We start from the raw sequence: 17,668 nt of genomic DNA on the forward strand, positions 1-17,668 counted from the left end.
TTATAGTGTTCTTCAAGTTCTTCTAGTTTAATTTTTTTGCCTGAATAATCAAGTTTTTCTTCAATCTGAGTATTGCAAGTGTACACTTATAAAGATCAAAGTTATTGTATCGTGGAGGGTAAAGCACCATAATTACCGTCTCCGAGAGATAAATTTACTCTTGAGGACAATATTTTCACACATCTCAACCTTAAGTTGTTCATCAATCAAGCATCCATCAACATAATGTTGAACAATCCTAAAGTTTTCATTGGAATTCAGGTCGGGATCAGATGCATCATGCATGCATGCACTAGTTAGTAAGAGAGTTTAATAACCTGAATAGTCAAGCATATAATATTCCAGAAGCCAAGAAACAGAAAAGTGATGGGAATATTCACCAAAAAAAAAAAAAGTGATGGGAATAAGTTAACTAATTGTTTGCTACTTGTTAGAATACAGAAAAAAGGTACCTGGGCAAATTCTTCTTTAATGTCTTCAACAAGTACATTTGAATGTTGCTTTGTTTTCACTTCTATTCAGCAAACTTCCATATCTAACAATCTAATAATCCGAACTTGTGACTAATTCACAATTCATGGCAAACTATTCAATGAACTTAATTTGTGAAAATAATTGTTGACGACAAATCTAATTCAATTCATAGCCCGATTAAAGGTTGTATCAAACATCAAATTTGATGCTGAATTTTGATCCACGGTCTCTAAGACATGGCTTGTAGGGAGAAGAATTTGATATATGGCAGACCACATCAGCAGTCTACTAGCCATGCCATGCCATCAGATCATGTCAGCAGCCACACAACAATTGAGGCTATTGATCAAGGCTAGTTGTTACTAGCTGTTAGGAAGTTAAGGCTTAGTTAGATGGTTAACTCTGTGTGTAACTAATCTATATATAACCATTCTGTACCAGCTGGGGTTAGCCAACCATAGTCATTTCAATGTATTTAAAGGATACTCATTGTGTTATATTCATTAACCAATAATACAAAGATTACTCCTTTCAATTCTCTCTGTGCTTTCTCTATGATTCAGTGTCCAATCAGTCTGTGTATATACATATGTAGATAGATTCTCTAACGATTTTGCTCCCACAAAGATGGAATTTACTTATATAAGTAGGTTTAACAAGGATCCACCTCTATAGGTGATCGCTAATATAGTCAATAAATACGGTTCATGTCATTTTATTTATACTCAAGGGCACATGAGAAGGATTAGTGAGACACATGAGAACACTTTTTTTTTGGGTTACATTGAAGGGAATCAATCGTAGGTAATCTACTCTACCTCCCTCATCGTTTAAGCTAACCCCCATTCGCACATGAGAAGGCTATCACTAAAGAAATCATGTCCAGCATTTATATTAGGAGAAATTATGATTTTTAAGTCATTTTTCACTTTGATTCCTTGTTTATGTTTGCAATTAGGTTCTTATAATTAGTTGACGTTAGTAATTAAAAACAAATCAGATATTCCATCACTGTAGTTTTGACAATTTCTCACTTGGATCCTCAATTCATTAGCACCCAAAAAACCTCTCATAATCCCTAATCCCACATGAAAGCATCACGTGCAGATTCCATCAATATAATTAATAGAAAACTTAATATATCCCTAATTCCCCTTTACTTAAATCCCCAAAGTATGAAAGAGAAATAACTATATTTTGTTATTATTTCAGGGAGTAAAGAAGACCAAACAACATGGAAATTATTTTTTTTAAAAAAGAAGTAAATTATCTACAAGAGATGTTACAGAAAATTTTTGATACATGGCAGTGACTCTCAGCCTCAGCCTCTCTTGGTATATTTTTATTTTTTGGCTTTCGCTTTTTTGGCTTTTGCAGACTGTGCTCCACTTTCCTGTCAATGACAAGTAAAATGTGTGAGCTACAAAAAGAGAATGAAAACATGGACAAAGTATGAATTTATACGCACCTTCTTATACAGTCTGTAGGCTGTTCGACCTGTAATTTCCTGCCCAGTTATACTGACATAAACCTGATGAAAAAAACTAGAGCATTAGATTCAACCTGTATATTATCAAGGCAAGGAGAGATATTAATGCAGTAATAATGTCAAAGAAATAACAAAAGATTTATAACTAAATGACCAGCCAAGTATCATATATGAGAAAGCATTAAGATGAAACCCAGATTAACACATTGACACTTTCAACCAAAATAAAGTATCACCCTATCTCACATTTCCATTACCTACATCAGAAAAAAGTCTGGCTGGGCAATGCATGATATCATTCAAACAATATGGACAACATGATAACATGCATCCAGCAATATCACCAGGAACTCTGATTACTCCCCTTCTTAAAGCAGCAATGAAACAATGTAGGAACTAATTGACATTGTTACTTTTGAGATAGTACATACAATGGCACAAGTTATTAACAATCTACAATCAACTTAACTTCTTATACTGTCTACATGTACTAACGAGTGAAAAAAAAAAAAAAAATTAATGTGCTAATTGCTATTAACATAAGATCTATAAAAGCAGCAATATGCAGTGTTTTAACATACCTTCTTTCCACCAGCGCCTGTATACCAATGACCAGCAGCTTGCCCACTCGCAACAGGTGCATACTGTTCACCAGAAGATTGTGCATTTGCTTGAATCCGCTTGTTGCTGGCACAGCTTCTGGGTTCCACCCAGTTTCCAGAAGCATTTGATTTTTCTGACTTCTTTCTTCCCTTTTTTGAGGTCTTATTGACACTACCTTGTGTTGCTTTACTTGCTTTTGGGTTCATCCAGCTTCCAGAAGCATGCAAGACATCTTCAACATTTGATATGTTTGACTTACTTCTCCTTTTAGAGCTTTTGTCAAGGTCAACTTTCTGATTCACTTGCTTTTTTGAAGTTTCTCCATTGCTAAACTGACCCCTGAAGTGACAAAGAGACACATATCATGACATAACACTTAAAAATGAAGTTCATAAAACCAGAAACAACCAAAAATAGTATTTACATGTAATCAATAACTGATGCACCATGCTGTTGATTTGCTCTGATGTTAACACCACCCAGCGGGAAAAAATTGGGTAAGCGATTGCGCACTAACTTCTGAATCTTTGGATCATCATGGAAAAAGTAATGATGAGCAGGTGGAAGGGGATCAGCCACATTCCAGAATTGTTCAACATCTTGATCACCAGGTGTCCTTTCATGAAATTTCTCATTGGCATGTGGACATGCATCCCTCTCCAATTTCGGAGTAGTCTTATCCTTCACAGATTGGAAGTATTCTTGAAATACCTCATCAAAAGCAGGTGTTGGAATGTTAAATTTCTTGATTGGAATGAAACCTTTCCATAAATCCTCGTCATCCACATCTTTAGGCATACTCATTGATAGCTTTTTCTTTGTTTCAGTCCAAATACTAGTAGTTGCAGAATGGCCAATATTACAGTGTTGCTTCTTTGAGGACAGATCAACATTACAAATAACCCTGCTCACATCTTCACTGACTGAAGGATCATCAGAATCAGAATCAATTAAATGGAACTTCCGAAGAGGACTGGTAGTTAACTTTGGAAAAACCAATCCTTTGTGGCTCGCCTCCAAACTCACAGAACCTGAGGCATTTGAAACTGGTTTCCTTTTCTTTTCCATACCATGGCAGGATGATTGAGAGGTTAAAACCCCACTTCCATGCAATGGGATCTTTGAACTACTACAGAAAGTTCGGTATTGTGTTGATGGATGCACACAAGCTACAAATATTGGCAACCATTAATCTAAACATAATTAACTGAGTAAAAGAGAAATCTCACAATCTGAAAATGAATCAGATTAAAGATTATGCCCAAAGTGAGATGTTCCTAGCAAAAAATCCAAAGAAACATAATTTCTTTTTAACCAGATTCCATTGCAACCTAACCAGCAGCAGCAGCAGCAACAACAAGAATTCAACGAATGGAAACCAAGCATACATTGCTAAACACAAACTGTAACCAACTTTGCCGAAGAATATTCAATGTGCTTGCTCATGCTCCGTACGTAGAGCTTATAATTTTTGCACACTATTTATCAACCCAATTTCTCTAAGCCATTAACTTACCCAATAAAGCCCCTAGTTATACTGCTATCCCTAAAAGGCATTGCAACCATATGTACCCATTTCCCCACTCTCAATGTTTCATCTTGTGCCAAATCATCAAAACCATTTGTTTTACAAATAGGCCCCATCCCACGTCAAAATACCCATTACATTGCCTCTGCAAATCTCACAAAAAGCTACTCTCTCAGTTACCAACTTACTAATTGTTCCTTAAAAATTGAGAGGGAAATAAAACAAACAAAAAAATGTGGCTAAAATTTACTTCCTTCTCCAAAGCATTTGCAAACAATTTATTTTATTTTAATTCTAGATATATTTATCAATGTCACCTCATTTCCCTCATTTCTTTCCCAATTTTACTAAATACAGCATAAAAGAAATCAGCTTTTTTCACAAGAAGTTCCACATTTTCATTACCATTTAACCATAAATAAACAAGAATACTAAACAGAATTTAAAAAAAAAAAATGATTATGTGTGTATTTACCTTGAGTAATATCTTCCTGAGAAGAGAACTCTTCGATATCATCGTCAATATTACGAAACGGCGTCGTGGGTTCTCGCTTCTCAGCCAGTCCTCGCTTGAGCCGCTTGAGCGCTCGGGTCGTTTGGGGCCCAGTTTCAGGATCCAAATCCGAGATTTGAGGCCCGAGCTCCTCTACTTCTACGGGTGTACGGACGGTCGAACCGCGCGGAGGGTCTGGAGCTGGTGCGGCGGGAGTGGAGTGGTCGGTGGGAGCAGTTTGGAGCTCCGTATCGAAACCCAGGTCGAGTCCGAGAGAGAACGAGGGAGGTTCATAGTCGGACATTGAAAGAAAGAGGGAGAGAGAGACTGAGTGGTTTGGTTTGGGTCTGAAAAATTAAAATTGGAGGGAGGGAAATTGGGTGGGAGTGGTATTTATAGGGTGGGATTTGAATTTGGAAAATTGGAGGGACTCGAAAATAAACTTCCTTTTATGAAATTGTATAGAAATTATTTTAGACATTTCCATATTTCTTAGCGCCACTGCGTAAATCGTAATGGAGAAGATGGGTTTGAGACTTTTGAGTGTTTGACACTCTTTACTTTTGGGCCATACGGGTTCTGTCTGGGTCCATTGAATATATGATTTAAGGGCTTCTAATTCTATTCTAACAAATGTTTTTCTTACCGGCGGAGCCTATTTCAATCGCTCTAAATTGCTGAGTTCACCGCTCTAAAATATTTTTTTTCATATTCTTCTTATTTTACCCCAAACAACCCAGACAAAAAAAAAAATGCAACCAACCCACCCATCCCAACCTAGTCAACCACCACCCCCAGCTACCGTCGGCAAGGTCGCCGACGGTCCAAACCCCCTACCTCTTCTCATCTCTCTCCCTTCTCTATCTCCAAACCCCAACACCATCGCACCCAACACCATTGCTTCCAACCTAGCCTACCACCTACCAACCCAACGCACCACCACCCCCATACACTGCCGGCGGTCCAAAGCCCATGCCTCTCTCTCTCTCTCTCTCTCTCTCTCTCTCTCTCTCTATTTCTCTTTTCCCTCTCTCCAAACCCCAGCCAAACTGGCCCCCAACACCACCGCACCAAACACCACCAATCCAACTGCACCCAACACCACTGCACTCAACCGCCACCACACCCAACAGATTGGAGAGAGGGAAGAGAGAGAAAGGAAGATGGGAAGGAGATTGCTGGAAAGAGACAGAGATAGAGAGAGAAATGAGGGGTGTGTAGCGGGCCACCGAAGACCTTGCTGACGGAGGCTGGGGGTGGTGGTGGCTGTGTGCCTGTGTTGGTGGGGAGAGTTTTTTTTTCTTTATTTGGTTTAAGGGTAAAATTGGAATAAATCCTAAAATAATGTTTAGGGTGGTCAACTTAGTCATTTTAAGTGGTCGGAATTTTCTTACCCCTTGACTTTTTCCCCAAATTTCAACGTATTGAAGTTGGACCTCAACAACCTACCCACGGGTAACCTAATTATTTGCTTTCTAAACCTCATATGATAAGTTTTAGGAAGCAAACAATAGTGAAGTCTTTTCAGAATTTACCTTATCATATGAGTTCCATAAAGTTAGTCCTTGGGAAATGTCTTGGCCCTTTGGGCCTAAACACGACTATCAGCTTCTTCTTCTTGGACCTTTGGATTTGTACATAGCAGTTAACTTTTTCTGGTTTAGTCTTTAACAACTTGTTAATGAACATTATCACATTATGCACAGCTATTTATTTGTATTTCATTTGAAAAGAGAGTCATTATACCAAAAATATTAAAAGCCATTGCTTAAAGATTTCACTACATGCCTATTATTTGTAAATTTAACAGATGTGTTACATAATGGAGTACGTTTGATTAGATGAGTCGGACCAACTTCTCCAAATTATGATCATCACCCGGCCACCGCTCTTGTAGCCAGGCTAATTAATTAGGGTAGTTGTTAGCTCTCCTTTTTTAATTGAGGAGAGGAGTTGTTTCCTATGAAATGGTGGTTAGTGAATCCTAGCCAGCTACCAAGTTGCATGGTGGGGGCTATTGGACCACCAAAATGAAACAACACCACTTAACTCTTTGGACTAAGTTAGAGAGAGAGAGAGAGAGAGAGAGAGAGAGAGAGAGAGAGAGGCAATTAGAACTAAAATTAAAATTTGGGTTTTGTTCTTCTAACTCTAGCAGAGTATTTACACTAATGTTGAACAAAATGTTTAGCTAGAAACTAAATTAAGCTTAATTTTGACCCAATTCCCCTTTGATTCCTGGATTAATTAACCTCAGGTATACTTTGAAGGGCAGGCCTCCAATTAGAGCGTTGATCAGTAGTACTGAGGCTCATGAGCTGCGCAAAAATCTGGTGCACTGTCATTTGCTTCAACTCCACCCTACCCAGCAACTCCTCCAGCTGCTTCTTCGTCATCCTTATTTTTACCGAACCAACACCAACTGCTGCTTGTTTCACATCTCCCTCTTCTGTCTTCTTCTTCATCTGCATATCCTGATCTTGATGATCATGATCATGATCATCACCCAATAACCCATTTGCCAGAGGCCCCCAGTCCTCGCCTCCCCATTTCATCGATGACGACTCTTCATGCCTTCTTATACAGTTTCCCATTCTATATTTTCTCTGTTTAATTTGGTGCTTGCTTGCTTTTGGAATTGGAATTACAGAGAGAGCTACAAGTGCTTTAGTTTGTGTTGTGTTTGCAGAGGGGTGAGGGTTATATAGAGAGAGAGTGAGAGAGATATAAAGAAAAACAGGGCTTCAATTTTTTAAAAAGATAAAAGTTTGGAGATCGATATTGGAGAAAGTAGAGAAGGGTCAAACCTAATTTGTTGCCACGTTGGATGGCATGTTGCATGTCCTACGTGGCAGGCATGGCATATATTATGAAAGTTTGACCTCATCAATTCCATCACCATCGTTTTGGGTTTTGTGCCTTTTCAGAATTGGAGATCGGTTCCAACTGAAAGCCTACGAGGACACCCCCACCATGTTGCATGGAATTGGTAGCCGATCTGCTTGACTACTGCTTATATAAATGATATTTTACTTACACAACCAAGGAGGTCAAAATTGTGATGCATCATGCATGTCATGTCAATCCGTCTCTACCTAGCTACCTTTGTGGCTTAATTTGTTAATATATAACATTAAACTTATTAAATAAATATTTTAAATAACAAATCAAAATATTCTCAGATAATCTAATTTGTTATATACATTGTGATTTGTGCGACTAAAAAAACTGAATTTTTATATAAAAAATCATATATGTATATGATTCACATTAAAAAATATATGTCAAATTTTTACTTAAACAACATTGTCCTATATTTATAATGAAAAAACTTTATATTTGCTTTTAGGAATGGAGATATAACAAATTAACAACACTAATTCAAAAGTTTCAAAGCATGAACTTCACTAGACAAAGCCACCAAAGGCCCTTGAAACTTGAAAGGGCACCAAACCAAGGCCACCCACTAGATACACTCATGCAGCAAGTCAGGTGTGAAAAGGGTTTGGGATGGAATCTTTCACATTAAAGTAGGTGTGAACACAAATTAGCAAAAGGAATCTTCCATCCCATCTAGGTGTTATTGCTCTTTCACGTGCGCTTGGCTCGCTCAATTTGATCGATTCCTCTTTAATTTCAGCATAACCCAATTAATCAATTATGAATATCTTATCCATTAACTATGCTTACCTGACCTCTTCTTCATCGTGCAGGGAATTCCTGACCTCTTCTTCATGCAGGGAATTCAAAATTGGAATGCTAGCTATTTTTATATTCCACTTTTACTTTTTCTTTTTCTATCCTTTTTACTTCTTATCGGTATTTACTAAAAGCACTGACACTATTATCCCAATTTTTGACCACCAAATAATGTAACAAATAACATGCCAACCAATTTTTTACTTTTTTTTTTTTTTTTAAACTAAGTATGTCTTGAGTCAGATTTCGCGCACCAGATTAATCTTTTAGACTTATCCTGTGTCAGTTTTCGCATACCAGACTAATCCCTTAGACCAGTCAAAGACAAACAATCAACATCGGCTCTAGGGGGTTTATAAGGAATTTTACCTCTCTTTCTACCTGTCTCCAAAAGTTGAACTGAAGACTCGAACTTGGGTGCCTGAATTTACAGCAACACCTCCGAACCAACTTCTTCAACAACTTAGAGTTAACCAATTTTTTACTTTAATCAATATATTACATATCAACTTTAAATATTTAAAACGATAATAAAATGATTTCAAAGGCCTAATTATCATAGAGAAGAGATTGCTCATGAGGAAAACACGTACAATTAATAAAGGAAACAATAGAATTCAATTCAACTAATGACATGCTAAATTATGTGCATGAAACTGAAATGAGGTGAAATCAAAATGGTAAGGAATTAGAATAAAAAGGAATCAAAATAGCTTCATATACCTCAAAAAAAAAAAAAATCAAAATAAAGCATTGCCATTAATACGTAGTTAATTTGGATAAAACAAATTTTAAAAAGAGGAAATTTAGAATTTTGTAAAACAAATATCTTGTTCGGCCAACTTAGCTATTAACTAGATGGAATTTTATACATCATAAACATGCAGTGATGAGCTTGAAGCCATGAAGGAGGTTCTTGAGAGTTGAGAGGCAATTAAAATGTTTATAATTAGGCACTTCAAAAGTTTCACTTTATTTGTTACATATGGTTGGTGAGTAGGTCTAAAATAAATGGCGTCTTCTTCTTCACCAACCTTCCTGTTCAAGAACAACCACCCCTAGCTCTCCTTTCCATGCTAATTGCTACGTTCCAAAACCATATATATAAATGAAAAAGCTCAACTGTTAAGGATGCTGCTGTGAAGCTGCGTTGTTGCTGAGCTATTACACTGTGCTGAGTTCTAATAAAGTCACGTGTTTGTTTTTAGTGACTGTAGCTATTAGTTCTGCCAGTTACTTTCTAGCCTATGGTTGTTTGCCACATGGCTTGTTTTGTTAGAGAATAGTTAGTTAGTTTCTATAATCTGTTAGCAGTCAATATATAGTTGATGACTTCTTGATTCGTGTATTCATTCATTCATTAAGGAAATTTAGTTCAGTTTCTTCAGATTAATTCCTTTACTTTTTCTCTCTATTTTTTCTATATTCCTTTCTTGCTTGGTTCTGTGATCATGGTATCAGAGCAGGTTTTAATCCTGACTCTATGTGCGTAGTTTACGATTTGTTTCTGGGATAGATTTGGGTTGTAGCTGTTTGTGAAAGTTCTTGGAGGTGTTTCGCGATCTGTGTTGCGGATTGATTGTGGTGGTGATTAGGAGTTCTTGAAATCACAAGCTTGTGACTCGATCAGGTTTTTCAAGGTTTTTTTTTTTTTTTTTTTTTTTTGGGTTCTTGCTTTCTGAAATTGAATAATCTGGTGGTTTTCTTTGCGAAGTGTTTTTGTTGTGAATTGGTTGGATTGATTGTGTATGTGATTTGGTAAAGGTTGATTTGGAGTTGAGTTGGATTTTAGTTAAGTACTTTGTTGTGTTGATTTCTTGCTACGCTTATTGATTGATTGGAGTATTAAGTGGTGATAGAATCTTCTCAAGAAACATAAAGTTTGTTTGCTGAAGATTATATTGTAATAATGTCGGTTGTTAACAAGGTTGATGGTTTGTTGCCGTTTCTTACTTTGAGATTGAATGATGCAAATTACCTCAAATGGAGTTTTCAAGTTAGAACTGTACTGGGTGGTCATGGTTTATTTGGATTCTTGGATGGGTCAGTTGTGTGTCCACCACAGCTTGTGATCGCTGATAATGGAGATGGTACACCAGTGATTAATCAAAGTTTTATTGAATGGAATCAAACTGATAAGGCTTTGATAAGTTTGTTAATGGCTTCTGTTACTGAAGATTCAATGGAATATATTCTTGATTGTGCCTCTGCTCATGAGGCTTGGATGAACATCAGGGAGAGGTATAGTACTGATTCTCGTGCTACTATCATGCAACTCAAGACTGATTTTCAAACATTACAGAAGGGAGCTGACACTATAGAAAAGTTTCTCATGCGTATTAAACATGCTAGAGCACAGCTAGCTGCTGTAGGTGTCTATGTCACAGATGATGATGTATTTGTTGTTGCATTAAATGGATTGCCAGATGAATTTGATCCTGTGAAGGCTGTTCTTAGAGGTCATCAAGGACCCATGTCCATGAAGGATTTTCGATCTCAGCTTCTGGCTGCTGAGCAAGACATTAACAAGAAACTTGCCCTTACTTTGATCTCTAACCAGTCAATGTCTGCCCTAGTAGCTAAGCTACCCATGTCTAAACCTACTTACTCCAATGCTGCATCCTCTGGTCATTCTTCTAATTCTCATGATCAGAATTTTTCTAATGGAAGTAGTGGCAGTGGTGAGTTGGGAGTACAGTCCACTGGTGGTTTCTCTGATAATGGCAATTCCTACATATCTAATGGCTATCCTACTGGAGGACAATATAGCAATACTGGAGGGTATCACAATGGTGGTAGATGGACTAATAATCACTATCATGGTGGTAATGGTGGTCATTGGAACAATGGTGGTAGAAGTAATGGAGGTAGAGCTAATGGTGGACATTGGAACAATGGTGGTAGGTTTAACTTTACTGGTGGTGGTCGAGGTTGGAGCACTGGAGGCAATGGTGTTAGAGGTTGGAACAATGGTTGGAATACTATGAATAATTGGAATAATGGAGGTAGACAGGTGCCTGAGTGTCAGATTTGTGCTAAAAGAGGGCATACAGCTGTGAATTGCCTTGACAGGGATAGAATGTCTCAAACTCAAGCTTCTTCTTCAAGTGTGGAATGTCAGATTTGTGGCAAGAGAGGTCATGTGGCTTTGGATTGCTATAACAGGGCCAATTATGCATATCAAGGGTCTGCACCACCTCAGACCTTGAATGCTTTGACTGCTCAGGCTAATATTGGTAATGTTAGCAATGTTGGTTTTGCTTCTGAAGATGTTTGGATTGCTGATACTGGTGCTACTCATCATATGACAGCTGATTTGCACAATTTAACCATAGCTGAACCCTTTGAGTCTGGTGAGCAGATAACAGTTGGTAATGGGGAGGGTTTAGGAGTTAAACATATTGGTTGTGCTTCACTCTCTTCCTCTCTTACACTTAAAAATATTCTCCATGTACCTGATATAGCTGCAAATTTATTGTCTGTTCATAAATTGTGCAAGGATAATCATTGTACTGTATCTTTTGATGAACATGAGGTTTGGTTGCAGGACAAGGCCACTCTCAAGGAGCTGTTCAGAGGAAGGAGTAGCAAAGGATTGTATCCCATTCCAAAGCAGATTCCCAACCCTTCTCATGATTCTTCCGTAGCTTTTCTTGGTCAATTAGTCAAGTCTTCTGTTTGGCATCATAGGTTAGGTCATGCCACTAATTCTGTAATTCACAAAATGTTATCTGATTCTCAAATTTCTGTTTTTCCAGATAACACACCTCAACTTTGTAAGTCTTGTTTAGGAGGGAAAATGTCTAGATTACCATTTCCTTCTCATGTACATCAATCTACTGTTCCTTTTCAAAAAATTCACAGTGATGTTTGGGGTCCTTCACCTACTATGTCACTAGAAGGGTATAGATACTATGTACTCTTTGTGGATGAATGTACTCGTTTTGTCTGGATTTACCCTATGATTAATAAATCAGATGTTTTCTCTATTTTTGTTAAGTTTACTGCTTTTGTTGAAAATCAATTTCATTCTGCTATTAAGGTTTTTCAATCTGATGGGGGAGGGGAGTATACTAGTAAAGCTTTTATTTCATTTCTAGAATCCAAAGGCATTCTCCACTATTTTTCTTGTCCTTATACACCTCAACAGAATGGGATAGCTGAGAGAAAAAATAGACACCTTGTAGAAACAGCTATTACATTACTTCATGCTGCCAAGCTTCCAAATAAATTTTGGTATCATGCATGTTCTCATGCAGCTTTGCTTATCAATAGAATGCCTTGTCAACCTCTCAATATGATTTCTCCTTATGAGAAACTGTTCAAACAATTGGCAGATATTACACACTTTAAGATTTTTGGCACAGCCTGTTATCCTTTTCTTAAGCCCTATACTCTTAACAAATTGCAACCTAAGAGTGATGAGTGTATCTTTTTGGGGTATGCTTTGGGGTATAAGGGTGTTATTTGCTTTCATGTTTCTACTGGTAAATTGATTTTGACTAGACATGTCATCCATGATGAGTCAGTGTTTCCTTTTGTTCATTCTTTACCGATGACCGAGTCTTCTTCACCTACTTCTACTTCTCTTTCTTCTTCTCCTATCATTCTTCCTATACCTGTACCTTGTTCTTCTTCTGTGTCTCCTGGTATCTCTGTACCTATTGCTCCACATGTGTCTCCATCCCATTTGAGTTCTGTTCAGGTTTCTCCTGTTTCTCATCCTCTATCTAGTTCAGAGGAACATTCGATATCCATTGAGCCTTCTGCTTCTTTACCGACAGGGTCTACATCCTTAGCTACACCTCCAAGAACAGACCAAGATGTGTTGCTTGTCCATAGTTCTTTTCCTGAAGAGCCTGCAACTGTTCCATTATCAATCACTGCTCAGTTGACTGGTGCTAATGAGCATGGAATGCTTACAAGATCCAAAGTAGGAGTTGTTCAAAAGAAGGATTTCAGTGAGTTCCATTGCTTCAGTGCAATTATGCAAGACAAGAAGTTTGAGGAATTTGCTTTCTTTTCTGGCTTAACTTGTGTTTCTGATATACCTTTACCAACTGAACCCACTAGTTTTCGAGCTGCTATTGGTCAACAGGAGTGGAGGAAAGCTATGCTGGAAGAAATTGATGCTTTGCATGTTCAAGGTACATGGACACTGGTTCCTAAACCTGTTCATCGCAACATTATTGGCTGCAAATGGGTGTTTAGGTTGAAAAAGAATCCAGATGGTACTTTATCTAGATATAAGGCACGATTGGTGGCTCAAGGTTTCAGTCAGGAACATGGCATTGATTATGCAGAGACTTTTAGTCCAGTAGTTCGACACTCCACAGTACGGTTGGTTCTTGCTCTTGCAGCTCAGTTCAAATGGGCACTTAAACAGTTGGATGTCAAAAATGCATTCCTTCATGGGGACTTGAAGGAAGAGGTCTATATGAAACAGCCTCCAGGTTTTGAAGATTCTACTCATCCAGACTATGTGTGCTCCTTGCAGAAGTCTTTATATGGATTAAAACAGGCACCTCGAGCTTGGAATGAGAAATTTACAGGTTATCTTCCCTCTCTTGGTTTTCAATTTTCTCACTCAGATCCAAGTTTGTTTGTTAAGACTACTGGTACTGGTGTGATTTTACTATTACTCTATGTTGATGATATAATCATCACTGGTTCACAGTCTTCTGAAGTTCAAGCTGTCATTGATGAGTTGAGTCTGGCCTTTGACATGAAGGATCTTGGTAGGTTGTCTTATTTTCTGGGATTACAAGTTCAGTATAAGTCTAATGATGGCATTTTTATCTCACAAGAAAAGTATGCTCGCGACTTGCTTATTAAGGCAGGATTGGAAAATTGCAAACCTTGCAATTCTCCCTGCAAGCCTCATTTGCAACTTGCAAAGCATGAGGGCGATCCTCTCTCTGATCCTACTCAATATCGTAGTTTGGTAGGTGCCTTACAGTATCTGACATTTACAAGACCAGACATTGCCTATGCTACTAACACAGTGTGTCAGTTTATGGCTGCTCCTACAGAGACTCACTATGATGCTGTTAAGAAAATTTTAAGGTATCTTCAAGGTACTTTGACTCATGGTCTTCATTACCACTCTGGACATATGGCTCTCACTGCTTACAGTGACTCAGATTGGGGTGGTGACATCAATGACAGAAGGTCTACCACCGGCTATATAGTCTATCTAGCTGGGAATCCTGTCTCTTGGCAATCTAAGAAACAAGGTAGTGTAGCTAGAAGCTCAACAGAGGCAGAATATCGAGCCTTAGCCAATACAGTTTCTGATATTTCCTGGATTCAAAATGTGTTGAAGGATTTACACATTCCTCTTCCATATCCTCCTCTTCTTCGATGTGATAACATGTCTGCCATTGCCCTCAGTACTAATCCTGTTTTCCACTCTCGCATTAAGCATTTGGACACAGACTTTCACTATGTTCGAGAGAGAGTTCAATGTCGGGCTTTAGATGTGGAATATGTCTCTACTTCTGATAATACTGCTGATGTGCTCACAAAAGGATTGCATAGTCCTTTACATCACCAACATTGTTGCAACCTCAGACTAGGTTCCCTAGTTGAGGTTGAGGGGGGATGTTAAGGATGCTGCTGTGAAGCTGCGTTGTTGCTGAGCTATTACACTGTGCTGAGTTCTAATAAAGTCACGTGTTTGTTTTTAGTGACTGTAGCTATTAGTTCTGCCAGTTACTTTCTAGCCTATGGTTGTTTGCCACATGGCTTGTTTTGTTAGAGAATAGTTAGTTAGTTTCTATAATCTGTTAGCAGTCAATATATAGTTGATGACTTCTTGATTCGTGTATTCATTCATTCATTAAGGAAATTTAGTTCAGTTTCTTCAGATTAATTGCTTTACTTTTTCTCTCTATTTTTTCTATATTCCTTTCTTGCTTGGTTCTGTGATCATCAACAACCAATTACGTACAGATCGATCACATGATGCATGCATGGCTCTATATATAACACGTAAGCCGACACCATCATCCACACCAGCATATATCGCTTCTATGCGCGTCGCGAGCAATTTTGATGGTTGAGAATCAATCAAGTGTACGTTTCATTAGTCACTATGCCTAGTGGCTAGTCACTGGTGCATGCATAAATTTCTAATATTCATCAATATGTATACGTAATAAGGATCTCACATACATAGATATTGCTACGAATTATTTATGTATAGAGGACAATTTTGTTTCCTGTATCTCACATAGATAGATTCCACAATTAATGTATATCATGGGTCTTGGTGTCTCACCTCTTATAAGGGATTGAGTTGAGTAATAAAAAGGTAGAAATACCTACAGTTGCATGAGTACTCAAGTATTTTCTATTATTTATGAGTAATAAGAAAAATTATATATCCTAATACTAACACACCCAAAAAACTTTAAGATGATTTTTGAATACATATAATTACCCGCAATTCATACAAACGTAGGTATTAACTTGGTGTTATTATACCTTATACATATATGCATTATTATTTTTTCTAGTGACATAGAAAACTTTCATGACCTATTCTTTTATTTGTACGTTACAAGATTTAAGATAAATTTCACAATCATGCAATCACACTCAAACTACATATATCAACTAAATGTATGCAGATGTTTTATGCCCATGAGGATATCGGACCAGGGGGCCAGGATACCTTAATTACCTCGATTATCTAGTTTGTTTGAATTTGGAATCCCCTTCTATAGAAAATTAGAGTTTAGTCCTTCTTACATTTTTATTTGGACAAAAACCTTATGGCTTTGTTTTTTTCTAAATAAAGCTCTTGTTTTTTTTCTAAATAAAGCCTTTTAACCATTGTCTTGTAAATATATATATGTTATTATTTTTTTATTTTTTGAGGGTACATGGTACAGATTCATCTCATACCTTTTTAGGGTATAAAATGAGGTTTGTGGAGGCTGCATGTTAGATTTTAACTTTGAAATTTTAACATGAAATGGTTACAAAATTATTGAACTTTAGTTATAATTGTAAAAGTCATAAGATTTTAGTCAGTAAATTATAAAATTAAAGGACCTAAATGAAAGTCTCTCTCAAATTTTCATTAGACATCCTTAAAATACACAAATACCCATTTTTTCCTAATTATTATGCCAATTCAAAATATTAAGCACATGAAAAAGAAAATAGAAATTCCATCCTTCCATCTCCCTTCTGCTATAGTCATTCATTTGGTTATATATGATTATGCACCAAGTCAACAGAAGTCATCACCGCAAGGAAGGGGGAAAGGGAAAACAAAAGACCCTTAAGCTTTAAGAAATAAGAAATAGAAACAAAGAGGAAAACGGGAAAACAGAAGGAATTAACTTTTTAAGGGGGTTGTGTTGAGTAGTATAGTGGGTGCAAATATAAGCACCCTTAGTCCAACTCTTAATTTATTTTTCTTTTTTTGTCTTCTCAAGTCTGAACCAATTCATTTTCTTGTTCCTATACACTCGATGAAACCAAAGTATGAAAATTAGATATTCGAACTTGAAACATCTTTATTATTAAATTAATGTTTAATTGATTGGTAAAATAATCAATAGGTTGCATAATTAAACAGTTAGACGGGAGTAAATTTTTTGTTTTTATTTTTGTAATGCATGCACTTCCTTCAATTCTTCAACAAATCTTTGGTTGCCATTCATGGTAAAAAAATTTACTACGATCTAAATTAACTATAAGCAGCGCGCCTACTATTTAAGATCGAGCAAACAATCAATCATTAATGAACCCTAGCTAGCTAGGAATCCTTTAATTCGTGATATTGTCTGGCATCAAATAGTTTTAACTTTTAACTCATTGATGGGTCCAAAACGAATAAGGGTCTACATGTTCATAATTCATTGTCTCTGACAAAGGAACATATATATGCAATAATACAAACAAGTTCATTTCATGGGAATATATATATATGGCTTAGAAGGTTACTAGTCTTATTGATAGCTACACCACTTACCAGTGGCCTTTTTATCATGCCCAATTAAGTGCCACATATATAGCTACCTAGGTTAATATCTCCCTTAAATACAGTACATCCATTTTAATTCACAAGAAAAAGAAAGTTAATATCTCCCTTTGAAATTAAATATATAATCACGTATTGGTAGGTGCAGGGTATGTAGTATAAATATTGTCAAAGTGTTGATGATGGTTAAAGACACGTACCGTTGCATATATATAATATGAATAATGCTATACTTACCACATTCTTATACCATATTCTTATACCATCTCACGTGTCATTATTTTATTGGACAGAGTTTTTGTTTTATTTTTTGGGTTTTTATTTTTATTTTTTAGTATCCAATGTATGAATGCTATGTAAGTTGCCACATAAGGTGGTATAAAA

The 17,668-nt window shown here is 36.9% G+C and overlaps 2 protein-coding genes across 2 annotated transcripts; both read right to left on the minus strand.

Annotated features, from left to right (window-relative positions):
- Positions 1-1,709: 1,709 nt before the first annotated feature.
- On the minus strand, positions 1,710-5,221 carry LOC147298287 (Rho GTPase-activating protein). The gene is made up of 5 exons (XM_086229186.1): positions 4,570-5,221; positions 2,991-3,735; positions 2,545-2,905; positions 1,943-2,005; positions 1,710-1,867 (listed from the first exon to the last, which is right to left on the minus strand). The coding sequence occupies exons 1-5, from the start codon at positions 4,889-4,891 to the stop codon at positions 1,817-1,819; spliced, it is 1,542 nt and encodes a 513-aa protein (XP_086085312.1). The 5' UTR covers positions 4,892-5,221; the 3' UTR covers positions 1,710-1,816.
- Positions 5,222-6,705: 1,484 nt separating this feature from the next.
- LOC147298288 (uncharacterized) lies at positions 6,706-7,305 on the minus strand. The gene has a single exon (XM_086229498.1). The coding sequence runs from the start codon at positions 7,179-7,181 to the stop codon at positions 6,831-6,833; it is 351 nt and encodes a 116-aa protein (XP_086085624.1). The 5' UTR covers positions 7,182-7,305; the 3' UTR covers positions 6,706-6,830.
- Between the last annotated feature and the right edge of the window lie 10,363 nt (positions 7,306-17,668).

The sequence above is a fragment of the Dryas octopetala genome, chromosome 1, assembly GCF_963921425.1.
Source record: "Dryas octopetala chromosome 1, drDryOcto1.1, whole genome shotgun sequence".
Classification (NCBI taxonomy): domain Eukaryota; kingdom Viridiplantae; phylum Streptophyta; class Magnoliopsida; order Rosales; family Rosaceae; genus Dryas; species Dryas octopetala.